General features: G+C 34.5%; 1 protein-coding gene across 2 annotated transcripts; it reads left to right on the forward strand.

Annotated features, from left to right (window-relative positions):
• The first annotated feature begins 9,379 nt into the window (after positions 1 to 9,379).
• On the forward strand, positions 9,380 to 15,083 carry LOC18094031 (uncharacterized). Of its 2 annotated transcripts, none has more exons than XM_024589522.2 (6): positions 9,380 to 9,831; positions 10,118 to 11,197; positions 11,610 to 11,798; positions 11,910 to 12,064; positions 13,531 to 13,641; positions 14,615 to 15,083. In XM_024589522.2, exons 1-6 carry the CDS (start codon positions 9,673 to 9,675, stop codon positions 14,673 to 14,675), a joined length of 1,755 nt encoding a protein of 584 aa, XP_024445290.2. In that variant the 5' UTR covers positions 9,380 to 9,672; the 3' UTR covers positions 14,676 to 15,083. The 2 variants fall into 2 exon arrangements, with proteins under 2 accessions (XP_024445290.2, XP_006368244.2); XM_006368182.3 differs by having other exon boundaries at positions 11,625 to 11,798.
• Positions 15,084 to 17,466: the final 2,383 nt, after the last annotated feature.

Consider the following 17,466-nt stretch of genomic DNA (forward strand, 5'->3'; position numbering starts at 1 on the left):
TTTCCCAACCAAATCTCACTGTCAAGTATTGCCCCTTCTCTTCTTCAACAATTTTCATCGCATATCATAATTACCACTCACACCATAACCAAATCTCACTGTTAAGTATTGCCCCTTCTCTTCTTCTTTTTTCCCATTACTGTGTGCACAAGCCCCTCGTGTGTGTGATATATAGTGAATTGAATATGTACTGTTACATAGCATAATAATTCTGTGGTTTTTGTAATCATAATTTTACTTGGGGACGAAGGATTTGTAAATTGTAAAGTGGGGATTGATTTGCAAAACACACTGCAGGGGACTTCTTTTTTTCTTTTTCTTTTTTTTTTTGTTTGTTATTTTTTGGGTACTTCGTAGGCCGTGTGATTGAATCAATGAACCTTTGATTTGAAAACTTTAGACTTCAATGGAGTTGACAGATAAAACAGCGCGTGTGGTTTGGGATAGAAATATAGTAGTAACAGTAATTGGTGAGTGCGAGAAAAAGAGAACAACTCACAGATATTACTGCAACATCAACCAGCTCCATCTTAGTGATCTTCTGCATTTACAGAAACCGTTTCAACATCACAAGTTAATACTAGCCAACATCTTTTCAGTTCATCAACATGAACATAATTAAAGAAAAGGAAAAATATATAATCATGCAAATCTTGTGAAGCAAATGTGTGCGTATAAAATCATGATCTGTCAAATTATATATTTTTGGGTATTTGAAACAAATGAAGAGAAGATTGATCAAAAAAGAAAGCAAGAGAGACAGGGAAGTTTTGGGGCAGAGAGTTTGAAGCCTGATAATTAATGTGTGTGCATTTATAGGAAGTGATTTTGAAAAAAGCTACAAACACACAAATGCAAAATCGAAGTTCTGATTTCCTTCAAAAGTAGAAAAACAAAGTAATAGACAGTGAGAATTTAGTCTATATCCTACACTAAGGACATGCAAACAGGTCACTCCTTCTTAAGATTTTTTATCCGATACCAGTACTGATTCAAAGAGCCAAAGAGCAATTAAGTCCACCAGCAATGCATGAAAATCAAGTTGAAAATGAAAAACAAAATGAGATATAAAGATGAGACGTTTACAGTAACCTTAAAGAAAACGCTGCTTGTGATTAATTGTTTGGAGAGAGCGGGAGAGAGAGCTAGGGAGGAAAATGCAGAGAGAGGAGGCGGGGGGGGATTTTATTTTATTTTTTATTTTTCTGTTCTGTTGTGAAATCAACAATGGTGTGGTGCAATTCTGCTATAGAGAGAGGGAAGATTGTAATGATTAGCAGACGTGATGCACCTCACGTGACCTGGATTCTGGTCCCCGCCCTGGCCTCCTCTCCTCTACAGTAATTGTCTCATATCTTACCGTTTTACCCCTCTCAAGTCTTGTTGATGATGGATGGGACTGGCCGACTGGGGAGAGTTGGAAGCTAATTAGTCTGTACGTTGAGCATACATCCTGCAAGTAGCCAGTAACATGTAGCCAGGTCATAGCCTTTTTGTAACTTCCACGACGTGGCGGATGGTTACTTGTGAGGATTATAAGAGAGGTTTGGAGATTGCCACATTGAATAGGGTGACCTTTTAGTTCCCGGCTGGAGAGAACGTAACTGTCATTAATATTCTTTCTTCTGTAATCAAGTTTTACTGCTCACACCACACGAGTAGTAGAGGCCAGAGAGAGAGCCATATGCACGCACCAGAGGATACCAAAGAGGAATAGCGGGTTATTATTTTTTAAAATATTTTTTATTTAAAAAAATATTTTTTATTTTTAAAAAAATATTTTTATATCAAAATATTAAAATAATACAAAAATATTAAAAAAAATTAAAATTTATCCAATCTCTATTTAAACACAATGCCAAATAAATGCTTAGTCACTTTGTAAGATATTTAGAAATGCCAAGTACACCACCACATTTTGAGTCGTAGGTTTGAAGAAGTGAAGTGAACAAATTAGAAATACATTGTATTGGGACGTCTTCAAATCGTAAAACAATTAACCAAAGTATATGATAAGACTGGACCAAGGAGGAAGTGTGTCGTAGAATACAAGGAAATTGAATGTCCTCTGAAAAATATTTTTAAAAAAACCACTTTGATGATGAATTATAAAAAGTTAATTTAAAAAATAAGTTTTTTTTTTTTTTGCTGGAAAAATTTTCTCATCCTATTAACAATGGAATACACTTTCTTTCTCACTCTTCTTCACTGCTTATATACGATTAAACATCAGCAGCTACCTCTTTCAAATAAAAATTACTTTTACCATAGCAAGATTAAACCATAGGTAATTATTTTCTCTATATATTTCTTCTGTTTTCAGGGATTTATTTCTTTAATTTCAACTTTATAGATCAAATTTATCTTTGTTATGGTTTTTATTGCTTATTGATGGGTCATGTTTTTTACAAATAGACCAGTTAAAAGACAACAAACAAAAATCATAACCCAATATGGAATTATGTTTTTCTCGGCACTCAACTCTAAATTGGTGAGGGGGATGATTGTGCCCAACCCCCCTATTAGGCGAGGGCACGTCCGCGCCCTGCTCTTGTTGGGCCAGGGACGTACCCACACCTGTTGAGCGTGGACACGTCCGCGCCCAACCCCGTGTTGAGGGAGGGCAAGTCCGCGTCTAACCCCCTGTTGAGCCTGGACACGTCCGCGCCCAACCCCGTGTTGGGGGAGAGCACGGCCGCACCCAGCTCCTGTTGGTCAGGAACATCCCTGAGCCCAACTTCATGTTGGGTCTGGACGTGACCGCGCTCGACCCCCTGTTGAGCCAGGGTCGCTCCCGCGCCCAACGCCATGTTAGGCCTCAACGTGTCCGACCCTATGTTGGGTCTGGACACGACCGCTCCTGACCCCCTGTTGAATCAGGGTTGCCTCCGCGCCCAACCTTATGTTAGGCTTGGACGTGTCCGCGCCCAACCCCATGTTGGGTGAGGGCATGTCCACGCCCAACCCCTTGTTGGGCAGTGACACGGCCGTCTATGATCATTCTTGGATGCAATCGCGAGCTAGACCCGTTTTCTCTTGGACTCCGGGCGTGAATTGAGCCCAACGTCCCTCGGATTAGGTGCGTCACTGGAGGGTCACTCTACACTAAGCTTCTCATACCCTGAGCCTGGATTAATAATTATGATGCTCATCATAATCTCATTAAATATAAACAAGCAGTCCATGCTTACATTAATTAAATGTGATGGTATGAGTAGTAAGACAATATTATTTTAATCATACAAGATTACTTTTCTATCCCTTATACGTTGCACGAGGTAGTAAAAATCAGGTGATATAAAATAAGGAAAAAAGAGGAGGAAAAGACACTCTCAGCTTCTTCTCCTCACCTGTAGACCTTTTTCTCCAACCATTTCTATACATTCATAAAAGATCTTTAATATCTCAATTAATATCCTTCTTTACACAAATATTCATGATACTGACTTGATCTTTGGAGAGTCCCCCATCAACACCCCTAAAGGACTTTGTGCAGGTATTTATTCCAGAGAAGTTTTATATCCCCCGAGAGAGAGATTTCCCAACGAAAAGCCTACGTGGTCTTGAAGTAGAGGTAACTGAATTCACCATAAATGATGTATGAGAATTTTTAAAAATAATTCATCCCAGAATATTCCCTGTGATTTTTATAACCTCATCACTTATTATAATAAAATTTTGTATAATAATCTTATAGGTTAATCAATTTTTTTTGTTATAGAGTTGTATTTTGCTCTCAGATTTGGGCGGCGAGAGATTGTCTCAAGTACTTTATTTTGAAACCCTTGCAATGATTTTGTGAATTATGGTTATGATGGTTATCATTTTAAAATATTTTTGTATCTATTTATTCTTGATACAAAATCTTTTATAAAAAACTCAAATATTTAACTTTCACTTAATATTATTAACTAATTTGACCTTTTCAATATTAATTTTTTTTTTTGTTTTAAAAATGAAGATAAAATATCAAAAAAATTAACTTAAAAAATATTTAACAAGTTTATATGTCTATAATATTATATTTAAAATATTTATATCATATGTATAGTTATATTTTATAAAATAAACAATTTAAAATTATATGATATGATAAATTATTTTTTTCTATTGTTACACTTTTTATATTTATTTTTTATTGTAAGTGATTAAATAGTAACATTTAATGTTTTATATATGTTAAATAAACTTAAAAAATATATATTAATAAGTAATTTTTTAGTTTATTTTTCATGACATAACCAAACACTGTAGAGTATTTTTCAAATTTGTTTATGATACTGTTAAATATAAAAAAATAATTCATTTTTTATAAATTTATATTTTATAAAAATTACTTTTCAAAAAAAAAAATTCCAGCAAACAAACCAGATCAAAATATTCATTCATAACTGGTTTTTAATATTTAGATTTTTAAGTGACCAGAAAAAAAAATCAGAAGCATGTATGGATTGACTGTATAACTATAAACCGTCAAGATGAATAATAAATGAATTTTAACAAATTTTATATGTATATCTTATTATAAAATAAATGATTTAAAAGTTACATGATATTACAAATCTTATAATTAATCGCGTTACGTCTATTTATATTAAATTTATTAACTCTGGTTCTTGTTGTATAACATTATTCAACTATATATCCTGAGTAGCATTCGGTATAATAAATAATTCTTAACGAATTGAATAATTTAACGCAACTTTTTAATAATTTGTTTTATGTCTATATTATTATTGAATTTTTAAATAAAAATTTGTTTGAACCTAAAAGCGAAATGTTCATACTTAAGAGTTATTTGATATTTTTATTAAATTCAATTCAGCTGGTTAATTTTAAATTCTTCAAACCTAACTCAACACATAACCTTAATTTAAAATTAAACTTTGGGAGAATTACTTTGACATGATTTAATTACATTGATTGGTCCAAAGATAACTTGAATAACTTATTACCTATCCCTAGTTTTAAATTATTAATTTTAAATTTCTTGATGTGATTTAGTTAAATTGATTGATCCAGAAATAACCTGAATGACTTTGTAAAAAGTGTGGATTGACTTAAAAAAATAAAAAAATGATATTTCTTTTAATATTGAGACTGCAACATATTAGAACATGGATTTTTCTGAGTTTTCTGTTTTCATGAATGGGGGAGTTGTTGTTCTAAACTATTTTTTTACTTAATTTTAAGATTACGATGACCTCATATAAAGTAAATCAAAACAAATTATGAAGATCAATTCAAAATTGACTAAATATTGAAAGATAAAATTAATATAAAAAAAGGCAAAAAGAATTTAATTGAAAGAAAAAAAATTAAAAGATGAGATTTTTTAAAAATAAAACTATTTGACATTGTTATTAAATCAGAACCAACTAAATTAAAGCCTTTCACACCGACTCCTTACCTAGCTCGAGTTTAAAATTAACCCGCATGTGAGTTGACTCTACGTGATCCAGTTGATCTAGCAAGTTTAAAGGCACCTGGATGATCGGTAAAAGCATGGTTTGGCTTTTAAAAAAATCAAGATGACATAATTGTTTTTTTAATATTGAAACAATAATATATTGGATTGACTCAAGTTTTGCGGATTAACTCGCAAAACCTGCAACCTAGATCATGGACTCCACTGAATTTAAAAATTTTGTTTTTTTGAAAATCCTTTTATTTAATAATATGATAACAAAAATAAATGCTTGCAAAAATTGAATATCAACTAAATATCGGAGTGTTTGTTTGAGAGTACGATAATGTTATAAAAAACATAATAAATTATAATGACCAATTCAAAATCAATAAAATATTGAATAATAAATTTGAAAGAATAATATCTAAAAGCTATATTTTTTTTTAAAAAAAGAAAAAAGTTTAATTTTTTTTAAAATAAAAGGTTTTACTGTTCATATAAATAATGAAACACCATAATGTTCTCCGCTTCTTTTAGAGAGAGTAACTAGTTTTTAGAATGGACTCCGCCTTCACCGCGGGTTGAATCTAATTTTTTTAGAATGTAAAAAATAATATTTAGGTTGTTTGAAACTTTCAGGCATAGTCATTAAACTCGGTATAATAATTCAGACTTAAAAAAAATCATGATTTTATTATCTGCTTAGCCTATGTTTTAAATTAAATTTTGTGGGAATTGTTTCTACGTGATCTTATTCACTAAGTAAGTCTAAAGAAAAATCATCAAATAAAAAGGAAGAAGTAGGTCATGTTCATTCTAGTCAAACCACAAAACTTACAACTCAGGTTATGCACTCCACCAAGTTGAATTAGTTTTTATTTTATTTTATAATATGAAAAAAATATGATACAAATTTTTTTATGCCTATGCATTTTGGTGTATTGTTTACCATTCAGCTCTTGCGTTTCTTACACTTTTCTAGGGTCGTGTGATTTAACCTGAAAGTAGGATACAAATTATACTTTTAAACATTCTAGCACACTTTTTACTCTTTGTTTGGAACCAAGAAGGCTGGCGTTTGATGCTGCTACGGGCCAGTTAAGGTATGCAAGTTGTAGACACAAACTTGGTTTTTTGCTGCTCTAATATGGTTTCTGTTTCTTTCTTGTAAAACCAGAAGGCTGGCGTTTGCTCTAATTTTTTTGTTGATCTTTGGTTTCTGTTTTTTTTTACTGTCTAGCCATGTTAGTGCGACTCCAACCAGCACGAATAGAGAGGATTATCAGACAGACAACCAGAATTCACCTTAAAGTTTGAATGCGCCATCCATGCCTACCAAGAAACAACACTCCTTGACTTCATTGCAGACAAAGGTAATTTTGTTTCTAAGTTGGTTGCCATCATGCTCCCGATTATTTTAAAACCCCAGTTCTTTTCTTTATTTTTCCTTTTGACAAAACAAGTTGAAAGGGCAAATTGCTTTTGTTTGGTCAGAATGAACGTAATTATTGCTTTATCTCGGATTTGTTTCTGTATTGTATTTTAAAAATATATTTGAAAAAAATTAATTTTTTTTAGTGTTTTTATATCATTTTGATGCGCTGGTATTAAAAATAATTTTTTAAAAAATAAAATATATTATTTTGATGTATTTCTAAATAAAAAATACTTTAAAAAAATAATTACAACCACACTTTCAAACACCCAGCAGTAACTAGCCTCATTCATGCTCAGAAAACTAAGTCATTCTACCTACTTCTTGGAATTGTGATCAATTCTGTTGGCTTACTCTACAATGTTTCTTTATTTGTTCAAGTTTTGGGTTGTTTGTTGACTCCAAAGATATTCAACATGCTTGTGAATCCCTGTTTAGTGCACCCATTAAAAAACAATAACAATTTTCATTTTACCAGTTCCAATCAATTCATCGTCCTTCCACCCTTTCGACGGGTATTTTTCGCAGCCTCCCCTGTAAAACAATTGCTTAGAATGTCATCTATATATATATATACTGTGCGTCTTTATATACATGTTCATATATATAATGGGATGTTGGCTGTTGTGTTGCATTCGTAACTGTCATGGGATTCTTTCACGTTTTTTGTGATTTTGACATTTTGTTATAATTACATCCCTCCTTTTCGATATATTTTTCATCCATGTGATGAGCATTCCTTTTTCTGCCTTGGATTTTGTTGCTGAGAGGATGTTCGGGAGCTGGCTTTCCAGCATCATTTCATGCCTTTTCCCCACCAGTTTTTTTACCCTTTTTCAAGATGATAAATACTGAATTGTTTATGTTTTTGTCTTTCAAAAACATTTTTGAAAGAATATAATTTTTGTAAATTTTTTAAGTGTTTTGCTTGTTGATGTTGATGTAAAAAATAATTTTTTTTAAAAAATATTATTTTAATGTATTTATAAATGAAAAAACACTTTGAAAAACAATCATCACCACAATACCAAACGAGCTGTACATCTTTTCCTACCCTACATATTTATTTCTGCGAAATGTATTTTCTAAGTCATTTTTTTTATTAACGTGGGTGTCCGGGTCAGTTTGCGCACACCTCGACTAATTCCATGAGTCAAGAAATTAATGAGCATGTAAATCTCTAGTAGCCTTAAGATTTGTAGAACTCGAATCGGTGACGGGAAGCAAAAGTCATTCCCTTTTTACTTTTGTCCCTAATGGCATGCATTTAAACATCATACTTACCCTTTTTTATTTATGTATTCTTTGGAATTGTAGTAGCGGTTGTAGTTGAAAGTATTTTTCAATTAGAAATGCATCAAGATGATATTTTTTTATTTTTTAAAAATTATTTTTGATATCAGCGCATTTAAATGATAAAAAAAACTAAAAAAATATTAATTTTTTTAATAATTTTTTTTTAAATTACTAGTTAAATCGCATTTCCAAACATGATATTACCAGCACACCATTGCATTTAGAACCCCTTTACTGCTTTTTAATCCCTTAAAGTTAGCTCCTTTGTATTCCAATTGTATCCCTCATAAAGCGGGTGCTCACGCAATGGGTTGTCTGCAGGAATAATGATTACACAACTTTCCTTACATTTGGGTTGCGCGCCATGCAAGCATCTGTCATTATTCTTAAGCAAACCTTTTCATTCTATCCTCCTTTCCTCTACTGTAGTTTCAACCTTCACTTTAGAAGAATGGTCTCCCAGCTCCTCTCCTCTTTTTTTTTTTTTTTTTATTGCACGCAATGGAAGTTTCTACATTTATACAGACAAGCTATGTCTCACTGTAAATCTTTTGTGTCAACTTCTTAAATGTTAGGGAAGCTTTGCGATTGCCTTTTCGCATGACAAATTAGTGCTGTTTCTTGTTTGCCGAATGCTATACAATGAAGTTGCATTTTACGCTTCTTTTCATTCTCCCCAAGGCAACACTAAATTATCAAGAAGAAGTGATTGTGTAAGAATGCAAGAAGTAATTACTAAAATGTTCTTACAACTCTTTTTTTTTTTTCTTTAGATTTATCATAACAAAAACCAGAAGTGTGGCAGTGAAATAAATAGTGTGTTTTTCATTATATAAAATTTGATGGAGGAATGTGCCTCATTATTAAAATTTGTTTTCTTTAAAGATTAAAGATTGGGTGTCACTTAATGACATTAATAACATGGACAGGATTTTCCCTGCTAATATGAACAACCCCGGAAGCTCTATCATTCCCACGTGGCTTCCCGTCAAACACTTTACACTACCCCAGAAATGCAGCCTGCAAATCAGTAAAGGAGGAGCCCCGTGTTCGTGTTCATGTTCCTTCTCCCCTCTCACTCTCTCTCTCTCTCTCTCTCTCTCTCTCTATCTCCTTTCAAAATTATGCAGTCAAGCTCCTCACTCGCTGACTGAGACAAAACACTTCCTTAAAAAACCAGTCTCCTTCCCCATTCTCTCTCTGCAAGTAGTTACTTTGTCTCTTTCTCACATCTAATCTTCACTTTCATGTGCAACTCCCCTTTACTCAACCACATTAATAAAAAAAAAAAAAACTGAACGTTATGTGATTCTCACTGTTTCTCTCTATTTAGATCTAACACTTTTAAAAGATTGAAACTTGGCAAGAACCCATTTCATTTTTCTCTCTCAAGTTTAAGAACCCACTTCACCAAACACTCACTGGTCCTATAAATGCAATGCCCCTTATTGTTAGATCTGAAATGTTGAAGCTTTTAGGGGGCAGTGATGTAATTTGGGCATCGTTTTGTGTGGAGTGATATTCTGGAGAGATGGGATCCAGTGGAAGCAAGGCACATTGTGGTGGTGCCTCAGCATCATCATCAACTGGAAGTGGAAGGAAGGGAAGATCTAAAGAGAGGAGCAAGGTCTTTCAGTCTGCTTGTTTGGGTTCTTCCTGTGGATCTCGTGATAGTACAAGCGGTGACCATGTCAGTCCCTCCATCATTGTTCACTCTTCGGCTTCTTTGATCGTGTTATTTTTAGCCTTCTCAATTTTAATGCAGTTTAGTTCTTTTGTTCATTCACTCACTTATATGCACTTTCAATGGAAAATGTTTATTTTCTTTTCTTGAATTGTGGAAGTTGTGCTAATGTATCCTTTCAGAACTTGTTTTCATATGGTATCATCATAATATTCACAAGAATGCCGTGAGAGTTTCTTTACTGTTTATGGGTTTTTGAAGGACTAAAATCGATTTACCCATGCTTTTTTAGGTTTCTGATAATGGGAATAAAGAAAATCACGAAGGAAATGCTTCAGCTGCTAACCAGAATGAAATAGACTCGGAAGAGGTTAAAATTGAGTGTTATGGAAAGGTTAAAGTTGAGCAATCTGACGAAATGCCTTGTGTATCATCTGATGTTGAGCTTGATGAATGGAATCAAGCAAGTATCACGAATACTTCCTCAAGAACAGGTAGCAGCTCTGCTCGAGCTGCTGCTCCTACGCAGTCGTTGACCTCTCCAAGTCGGTTTCTTTCTCGCTTTAGTTTTATTCCTGGTAATGTGAGCTTTAGGCTGAGCAGAGCAGTGAGTTTAGGGTCATCAAGGGGATATCCCATTCATTCTACTAGTCTCAGAATGTTGGACAATGAAGACCAGATTCGCCGTCATCCACAGTCTGCCAGTGGTGCTGTTGATGGAAATGGAAATGAAACACAACAGAGTAGTGATTTATTTGCTACATCCCTGGTTAATAGAACTGCTGCGCATTGTCGTGAACATACATCTGCTAGTTTGCAGTTGCATAGTCAAACACCTGATCTCTTAGACAATATGCAAGAAAACCAGAATATTTTTCTCCATGCAGGAAGAGATGGCGGTGGAACTAGAGTGGGGGTTGATGGAAACTTACATTCTCCTAGAATATTCAATGATGTGGATGGGATTGGGACAAGACTTTCTGATAGGCGAATTGGAACACGAGAACCTGCTGATCGTAATGTTCGTTTTAGCCGAACCTTGAGTGTTGGAAGGCTTCGTGATAGAGTTCTTCGTCGGTCATCACTATCTGACCTTACATTATGTCCCTTGCAACAAGAGAGAGAAATGAGAGATTCTAGCCATGGTAGCGGGAGACAGGCATTGGGTGGGCAGATGAGGGTGTCAGAATCTGAAGGGAATGCTCTAACCTCTCCAACAGCACCTGGTTATCCTCCATCTGGCATGTCTAGCTCGCTGTTCGGCATTCGAGATAATGAGGTGGAAACCTCTCGATCAAGAGAAGCCAGGTATCACGACTTGCTAGAACATAGATCAAATTTCCTTGAACGGAGGAGAAGAATACGATCTCAGGTACATAAGTTCCCTACACTTGGTAGTTATTGAAAGTTTCCATAGGACTTATTTTCATCTAATGAACACAGTGCACGTGGCATATAATTTTTTATTTTGAACAATGGGTATTACATTTGTTGTCGAACAGTATGTGTTAAACTAGCGAATGCTTTCTACATGTAGAGCATGCCATTTGATGTTCTTGTTTGGGATTGATTTAGGTCAATGCCATTCCTGTTGCTGCTTATAAAATTAAAATTTCCTGCATCCTTACCTTCTGTTGGAACTCTTTCTCCTGAAAACCAATAAAAGGAACCCATCTTTATTTGGGCTAAACCTCATGTCTCTTTCAGCCTTCTTCCCTTTGTGTTTTCCACCTTCTTAGTGCCTGAAATTACACAAATTACTCTCATCGTATATAATGGTTTAGGTTCGTGCTCTTCAGAGGTTGGGAAGCCGTTTTGAAAACCTGTCTGGACATGAGAGGTCTTGTATTTTATCTGGACAACACAGAACAGGTCGCTGCACATGCCGTGTACGAGATGCCAACTTAAATGATGAAACAAGTGCCAGGGCTAGCATATCAAGAATTGTCATGTTGGCTGAAGCTCTATTTGAGGTAATTGGCTGTTAGCTTTGTGCTGTCTATCATCCAGTTTTTTTGTCTTTGGTTTTTTTTACCCTACTTTTTATATCTCTATAAGTTGAATCTTTTATACACTTTAATCAGGTTCTGGATGAAATTCACCAGCAATCAGTTGTATTGTCCTCTCGGCCTTCTATGTCCTCGCTTGGATCTGTACCCGCACCAAATGAAATAGTGGAATCATTGCCTGTTAAATTATATGCCAAGGCCCAGAAACATCAGAATGAGGAGACAGCCCAGTAAGTAGTTGTGTCTACTAATCAAATTTCTACTGATGAAATAGTGGTGGAATCTTTGAATTTGTTTTTCTGTCTAATACCATCCATTATGCTATACTTGTCATCACTTACCACAACCTTTATGATGTCAGCTGATTGCTTACTAAGATAGTAAACTGCGGTCAAATGCTTGCTTAGAGCCTGGTCATCTAACTGCAACCTTCCTTTTCTTTTATTAGTTCTCCGTATCAAAACTTTTAAATTCCCATTTTTTGGAGGTGATTAAAGTTTTTGAGTTTGCCTAACCTGAAAAAAGAAAAGGGAAAAAGACTAACAAATACAACAATTTATTTACATATGTAGTTACATATAGGTTTTTCTTTTCTCTTTCAAATAATTTCCATTTTTAGGCTATTGCCCGGTTTCTGATTTTACATCAAGGCCAATATGGTTTGGTTTCTGTGTAGATACATTTAAGGGTTGGCAGTTGACAGTGAGGAGTTCTATATATTACCTGAAGCCACAAACTTTAAGATAACTGCTTGAATCACCTACATCTAGAAAATTGCAATTTGGTTAACTGTTGGTGAAAGATTCTACAAAGACTGCTTCTGATCAAGTCTTTAAAGTTCCAGCCAGGAACTGAGCTTGCCTTCACAAAATGAGAATTCCTATACATACAACAAAGTGTTAGTATAATACCCCAGGAACCTCATCTCCTGATGGTAACTTAAATTGCTTCTCCTTCATGTGGTAACTTAAATTTCTATAATCTTCCTAATCAGCCTGCAGTCCTAGTAATTAACCACTGAAACTCTAGTTTCAATGTTGCCAGTAATTGCCAATATTAAGTCTTTTGCGCTCCAATAGGAACCCTACAATCTGAGTTGAATGTTCCGTTGAATAAATGCTTTGAAGGAATACTTCTTTAGTATTATCCCTCCCTATTGCAACTTGTGGATTTCACACCCATAGCATGTCTGATCGTGCTGACACTGTCACTCAAAGATCCTGAGGAAATTGCCAACTCTGAGAAACATAGTATAATAATGCACATGCAGGCAGCTCCATTGGAACCAGCTTATGATGCCCTGCATTAAATAGTTAAGCTGTTGACATATTCAATGTACAGTTAGTTACCTTCATATTAAGTACCACTTAAAGCAGGCTTCAATAACATTTGTGATCTTTTCCTTCTTTTTTTGGATAAAAAAAGTGTCATGGTTTGTGTGAGACTTATTTTTTATTATCTGCACTCTTTTGTGTAAATTTTTTAAGGTTTGTTCATGGTTATAAGGTTCACTGAGTAGTGTTTCTTCCTTTTATGTATTTTTGTTTATGTAATCTTGTTATTTGATAACCTTGTTGTATGCGTTTCTTATCCAAGTCAATGAAGTATGATTGGAATTTTAATATTGCAGTTCTTATCTCTTTATCATGATTACCTTTTACTTATGCTCCTTTCCCTTTTTTCCATTAAATAACAGATGTTACATATGCCTTGTGGAATATGAGGAAGGAGACAGCATGCGAGTGTTGCCTTGCCATCACGAGTTCCACAGAACATGTGTAGACAAGTGGCTTAAGGAGATTCACAGGTATTCTTTTTTAATCCCGAATCTGTAACTAGCCTATAAATACATGCATGTCCAAAATAAATTCATTTGCCGCAAAACTACAATTCATGTTTATTCATGCTTAAAAGTTTTTAGGTAATGTAAATGACAGCTTTGCTGAAAATTTTGAGATAAACAAATTTGTATCTGCTGTTGTATGTATGACTCACATTTTGGGTCACTGACTATTGATACTAATATAAGTTGATAGAACTTACTGAAGGTTGCACGTTGTTGACTAGAATGTCAAGCACGATTATCAGACTTGCTCCAAAACTTCAGTTGTTGCAAGATCAGAGCAACTTTTCAGAACTCCCAGTGTATGTTCACACTGTCACATTGTTGTGGGATCCATGTCTATTATAAGTGGGTTCCAAATGATCCAAGAGAGGGTGTACATGCACTGGAAGTACTATATAATTCCTCGTATCATAAGGCTCATCAAATCTGTATTTTCTGATCTTGTTCTTGTAGGATCACAAGAAATCTTAAAATGGATCTGGGTTTTTTTTTTTTTTTGGGTGCTGTCAGTTCTCTTTGTATCATTCAAATATGCGGCGACAGATTTTTTGTTGGTATTTATTTATAGCAACCTTGAGATTGGCCTGATTCTTTTCTTTGTTGGATTTTTTTTTCTTGAAAAAAAAAATCTAATGGCTTGCATGACCTGTATAATTGAGCAAATACTGTAAAATGTAGGAGAAAAATTCTTAATAAAGTGACAGCATCAGATCATAGAAGTCCCAATTTTTAACCACCGGTTGTCCCCATGAGAACATTATCAATCCAAATTCAATGCTTTGCACATTAGCTGCTGGTATAATGCCAGATTGCTCTCTCCATTTGACTTTTGATGCTTTCTTGGTGGTCTATGATCTTTAACCTATACAGGTGATTTTTCAGCTGCTGCTATCCCAGTTTTTAGTGTTTGCCTAACTTGTTAATGGTTTTGCAGGGTATGTCCGCTTTGTCGTGGTGATATTTGTAGATCCGATTCATTGCCTACAGAGAACTAAGGCTGCCAGTTTACAAGCAGCTACTTGATGACCGCAGTAACTCCTGCCATCACCAAGTTCTCCAGCACGACAAAAGTCTCAAAAGTTCAGCCCATTTCTACCAGTACAGGAGATCTTTCTGTGATTTCAGTGGAAGATGATTGGCATCAAATTCTGGTAGAAATGGACCGAACTACTTGCATTGGCAATCTCTTTGTTCAAAACCGTGGTTTGAGGTTGGGTCAGCCGTATGTGGGGTGGAATATTCGTTCATTCCATTGTTTTCATTTGGCCTAGAAATTTAAACGATATATTCAGAAAAAAGGCCCTTTTATCATATTAAAAATCATTGTGTTTAATATCACAGTCCAATTTTTATTGGTGCTTATTCTCACAGGGACCCAACAGGTAACGAGTTCTTTTGCTCTCTACCTTCTGTTCTATAAATTTTGTTGATGCCAATATTTGATTCAGTCGATATCTTCTGCTTGAAGAGCATGGAACCAATGGATTTTCCCATTCCCATATAGGACATGCAACCACGTGAAATGGATTGCTGGCAACAGAATCTCCACTTACCTCTCCTAGCTGAGGACGTATGTTGCTTGACCATGCATGTGTCTTTGTTAGTCTTAAGCTTCAGGATAACTGTTCCAGCAATGATATGAGATACGTCCTGGATCATGCTGATTACCATGCGTAAAGGGAAGTTTTCTTCCCTTCAAACTCAATCATAGACGCACAATTGTGATGGAAAATTAGAACAACAGGATGGTGATACCCAAAAGACAAGCAAAGAAAAAAGGAAAGAGTAGAAGTGAAAAATCGGGGAAATAAAATGATGAAACAGCCAATTAGCCTAAGCATAGATTGCTTTGGATACTTCCTGTTGGAAGGGAGTCGTAAACCTCCCCAGCTCTATAGTTGTGAACTTCGACAATCATACGAGACCATTTAAATGGTATTCAAGTCTTTCTAATTGCAGTTATGCCATTTCAAATGCTCTTTATTGCTTTATCCTTGTTAGCTTCTCTTTTTCTGTCATCGTTGGCATTTTCTCAGCTGTCATGTACTCAAATATAGAATCTTGGTGCAAGAAAACACCGCATCTCCAGTCTTGTCATTACCACATGTGTAGCAACACCAACTCTTTTGCCATGAAGCAAGAGCCAGAATTTAGAAAGATGTCCGTGCAAATTGCTTTTAGACCAAGCCCTCCAAGCACTAAGCCAATCAACGACTAGGTTCACACAACAGTCATGGCACCATGAGAACACTACGGCTTCGACAGACTGTCTTGAGCTCTACCACGACCACCATAGTAAGGCTTAACTACACAATCAACAATTATGGTCAATCTGCTAATCTGGATACACAAATATGGCTCACAGCAACCCTAACAAATCTTGAGACCTGTAGGACTAGTTGTATTGAGCTTGATGTCAGAGACTATAGACCTCTTCTGTCCATCAATGTCTTCAATTTAATCAATACTGGAGAAGTTACACTGAAGAAGACCACATACCATATCAATCGTCGAAAGAAATTAGAGGCTACTCATGTTGGATCTACTTCACTGCTGGCCAATCTTTTGGTGGCTAGAGATGGCTCTGGAGACTTTAAGAAAATTAAAAAGCCAGTGAATGTTGGCAATTTCCTGCTAGCAATTTCCTTGCAGGTGATTCTTTGTTGCCATCCACCGGCGTGCCTTATGATTCATATCTTTGGAAACTCAGTTGAATGGAATCATGAAAGAAAGAACGAGTTGTTTCTCTGCGGACTATATTTTTGGATGTTGTTTCACTATAATTAATTGATTTTAACATTAATTAAGAATAATGCTATTATAACTTAAAGCTGCTAAAAGTAAATATATGCTGTAGCTGTTGTCCAAAATTCACAAATATAGTAATGTTAGAAAAGTCAGCATATATGTTTAGTTTATAATTTGAATATAAGATCATGGAAAATTTGCAATTATAATAAAAGATTAGCATGTTTAGTAAGTAAATATATAAATTTGCATGAAAAATTGAAACAAAATCTTAATATACATACTAATTATACTTAGATTTATACATATGATACACATTCTAACACACATTCTAAGCATATATTGAAAACTTATTTAAAAAAAACAATAAAAGATATTGAGATATGTATCATTTAACCATTCTATTACTCTTCACTTGATGTGAAAATACGAACTTAACATTCCAACAACTCTTAGTTTAGATGCACTACTAAACAAAGTTCAATGAACTCAAAAAGAAATATAGACTCAAATATTTTTCAACAAGAATAGACCTGAAACTCTAGATTAAAAAGAAAATAAAGAGGAAAATCAAGGCTTAAAATAGAAGAGTAAAACTCAAAAAGAAATGTAAGAAATTATGCAAAGTCGTGCAAAAAATCCAACACCAATACACTCTTCTTCAACTCCTTTTATAGATGAGTTTGTAATTAAAACTATTATAGAATTAATTCCGGTAATTACTAGAATAAATTCTTTTCATTATCAGTTTCGATTAACCACTATAAAACTTGAACATTCTGATTTAAAATAAATGTTTTTTTAGCTAAAAAAATTATTCAAGTTTAGAAAAAACTCTTCTGGAAAAGAATTGATCAGATTCTTTAGGCTGGATTGGTCAAAATAGTAGGTAGAAAGAAATTAATTACGTATGGGCCAAAGAATTATAAACTCAAATCCAAGTTTATAATATGTTGGCAAAAAGTAATTTTTTTTTAGCCTAAAAAAATTTCAGGCTCGAGCATGAGCTGAGTCGCTCGTGTAGAGGGGTTTAAGCTC

The sequence above is a fragment of the Populus trichocarpa genome, chromosome 1 (genome assembly GCF_000002775.5).
Source record: "Populus trichocarpa isolate Nisqually-1 chromosome 1, P.trichocarpa_v4.1, whole genome shotgun sequence".
NCBI classification, from domain to species: domain Eukaryota; kingdom Viridiplantae; phylum Streptophyta; class Magnoliopsida; order Malpighiales; family Salicaceae; genus Populus; species Populus trichocarpa.

Coding starts and splice junctions, on each gene's coding strand:
- LOC18094031 (XM_024589522.2), top strand. CDS start 9,673: ATGGGATCCAGTGGAAGCAAGGCACATTGTGGTGGTGCCTCAGCATCA. Junction 11,799..11,909: donor TGGCTGAAGCTCTATTTGAG/GTAATTGGCTGT, acceptor CACTTTAATCAG/GTTCTGGATGAAATTCACCA. Junction 13,642..14,614: donor TGGCTTAAGGAGATTCACAG/GTATTCTTTTTT, acceptor ATGGTTTTGCAG/GGTATGTCCGCTTTGTCGTG.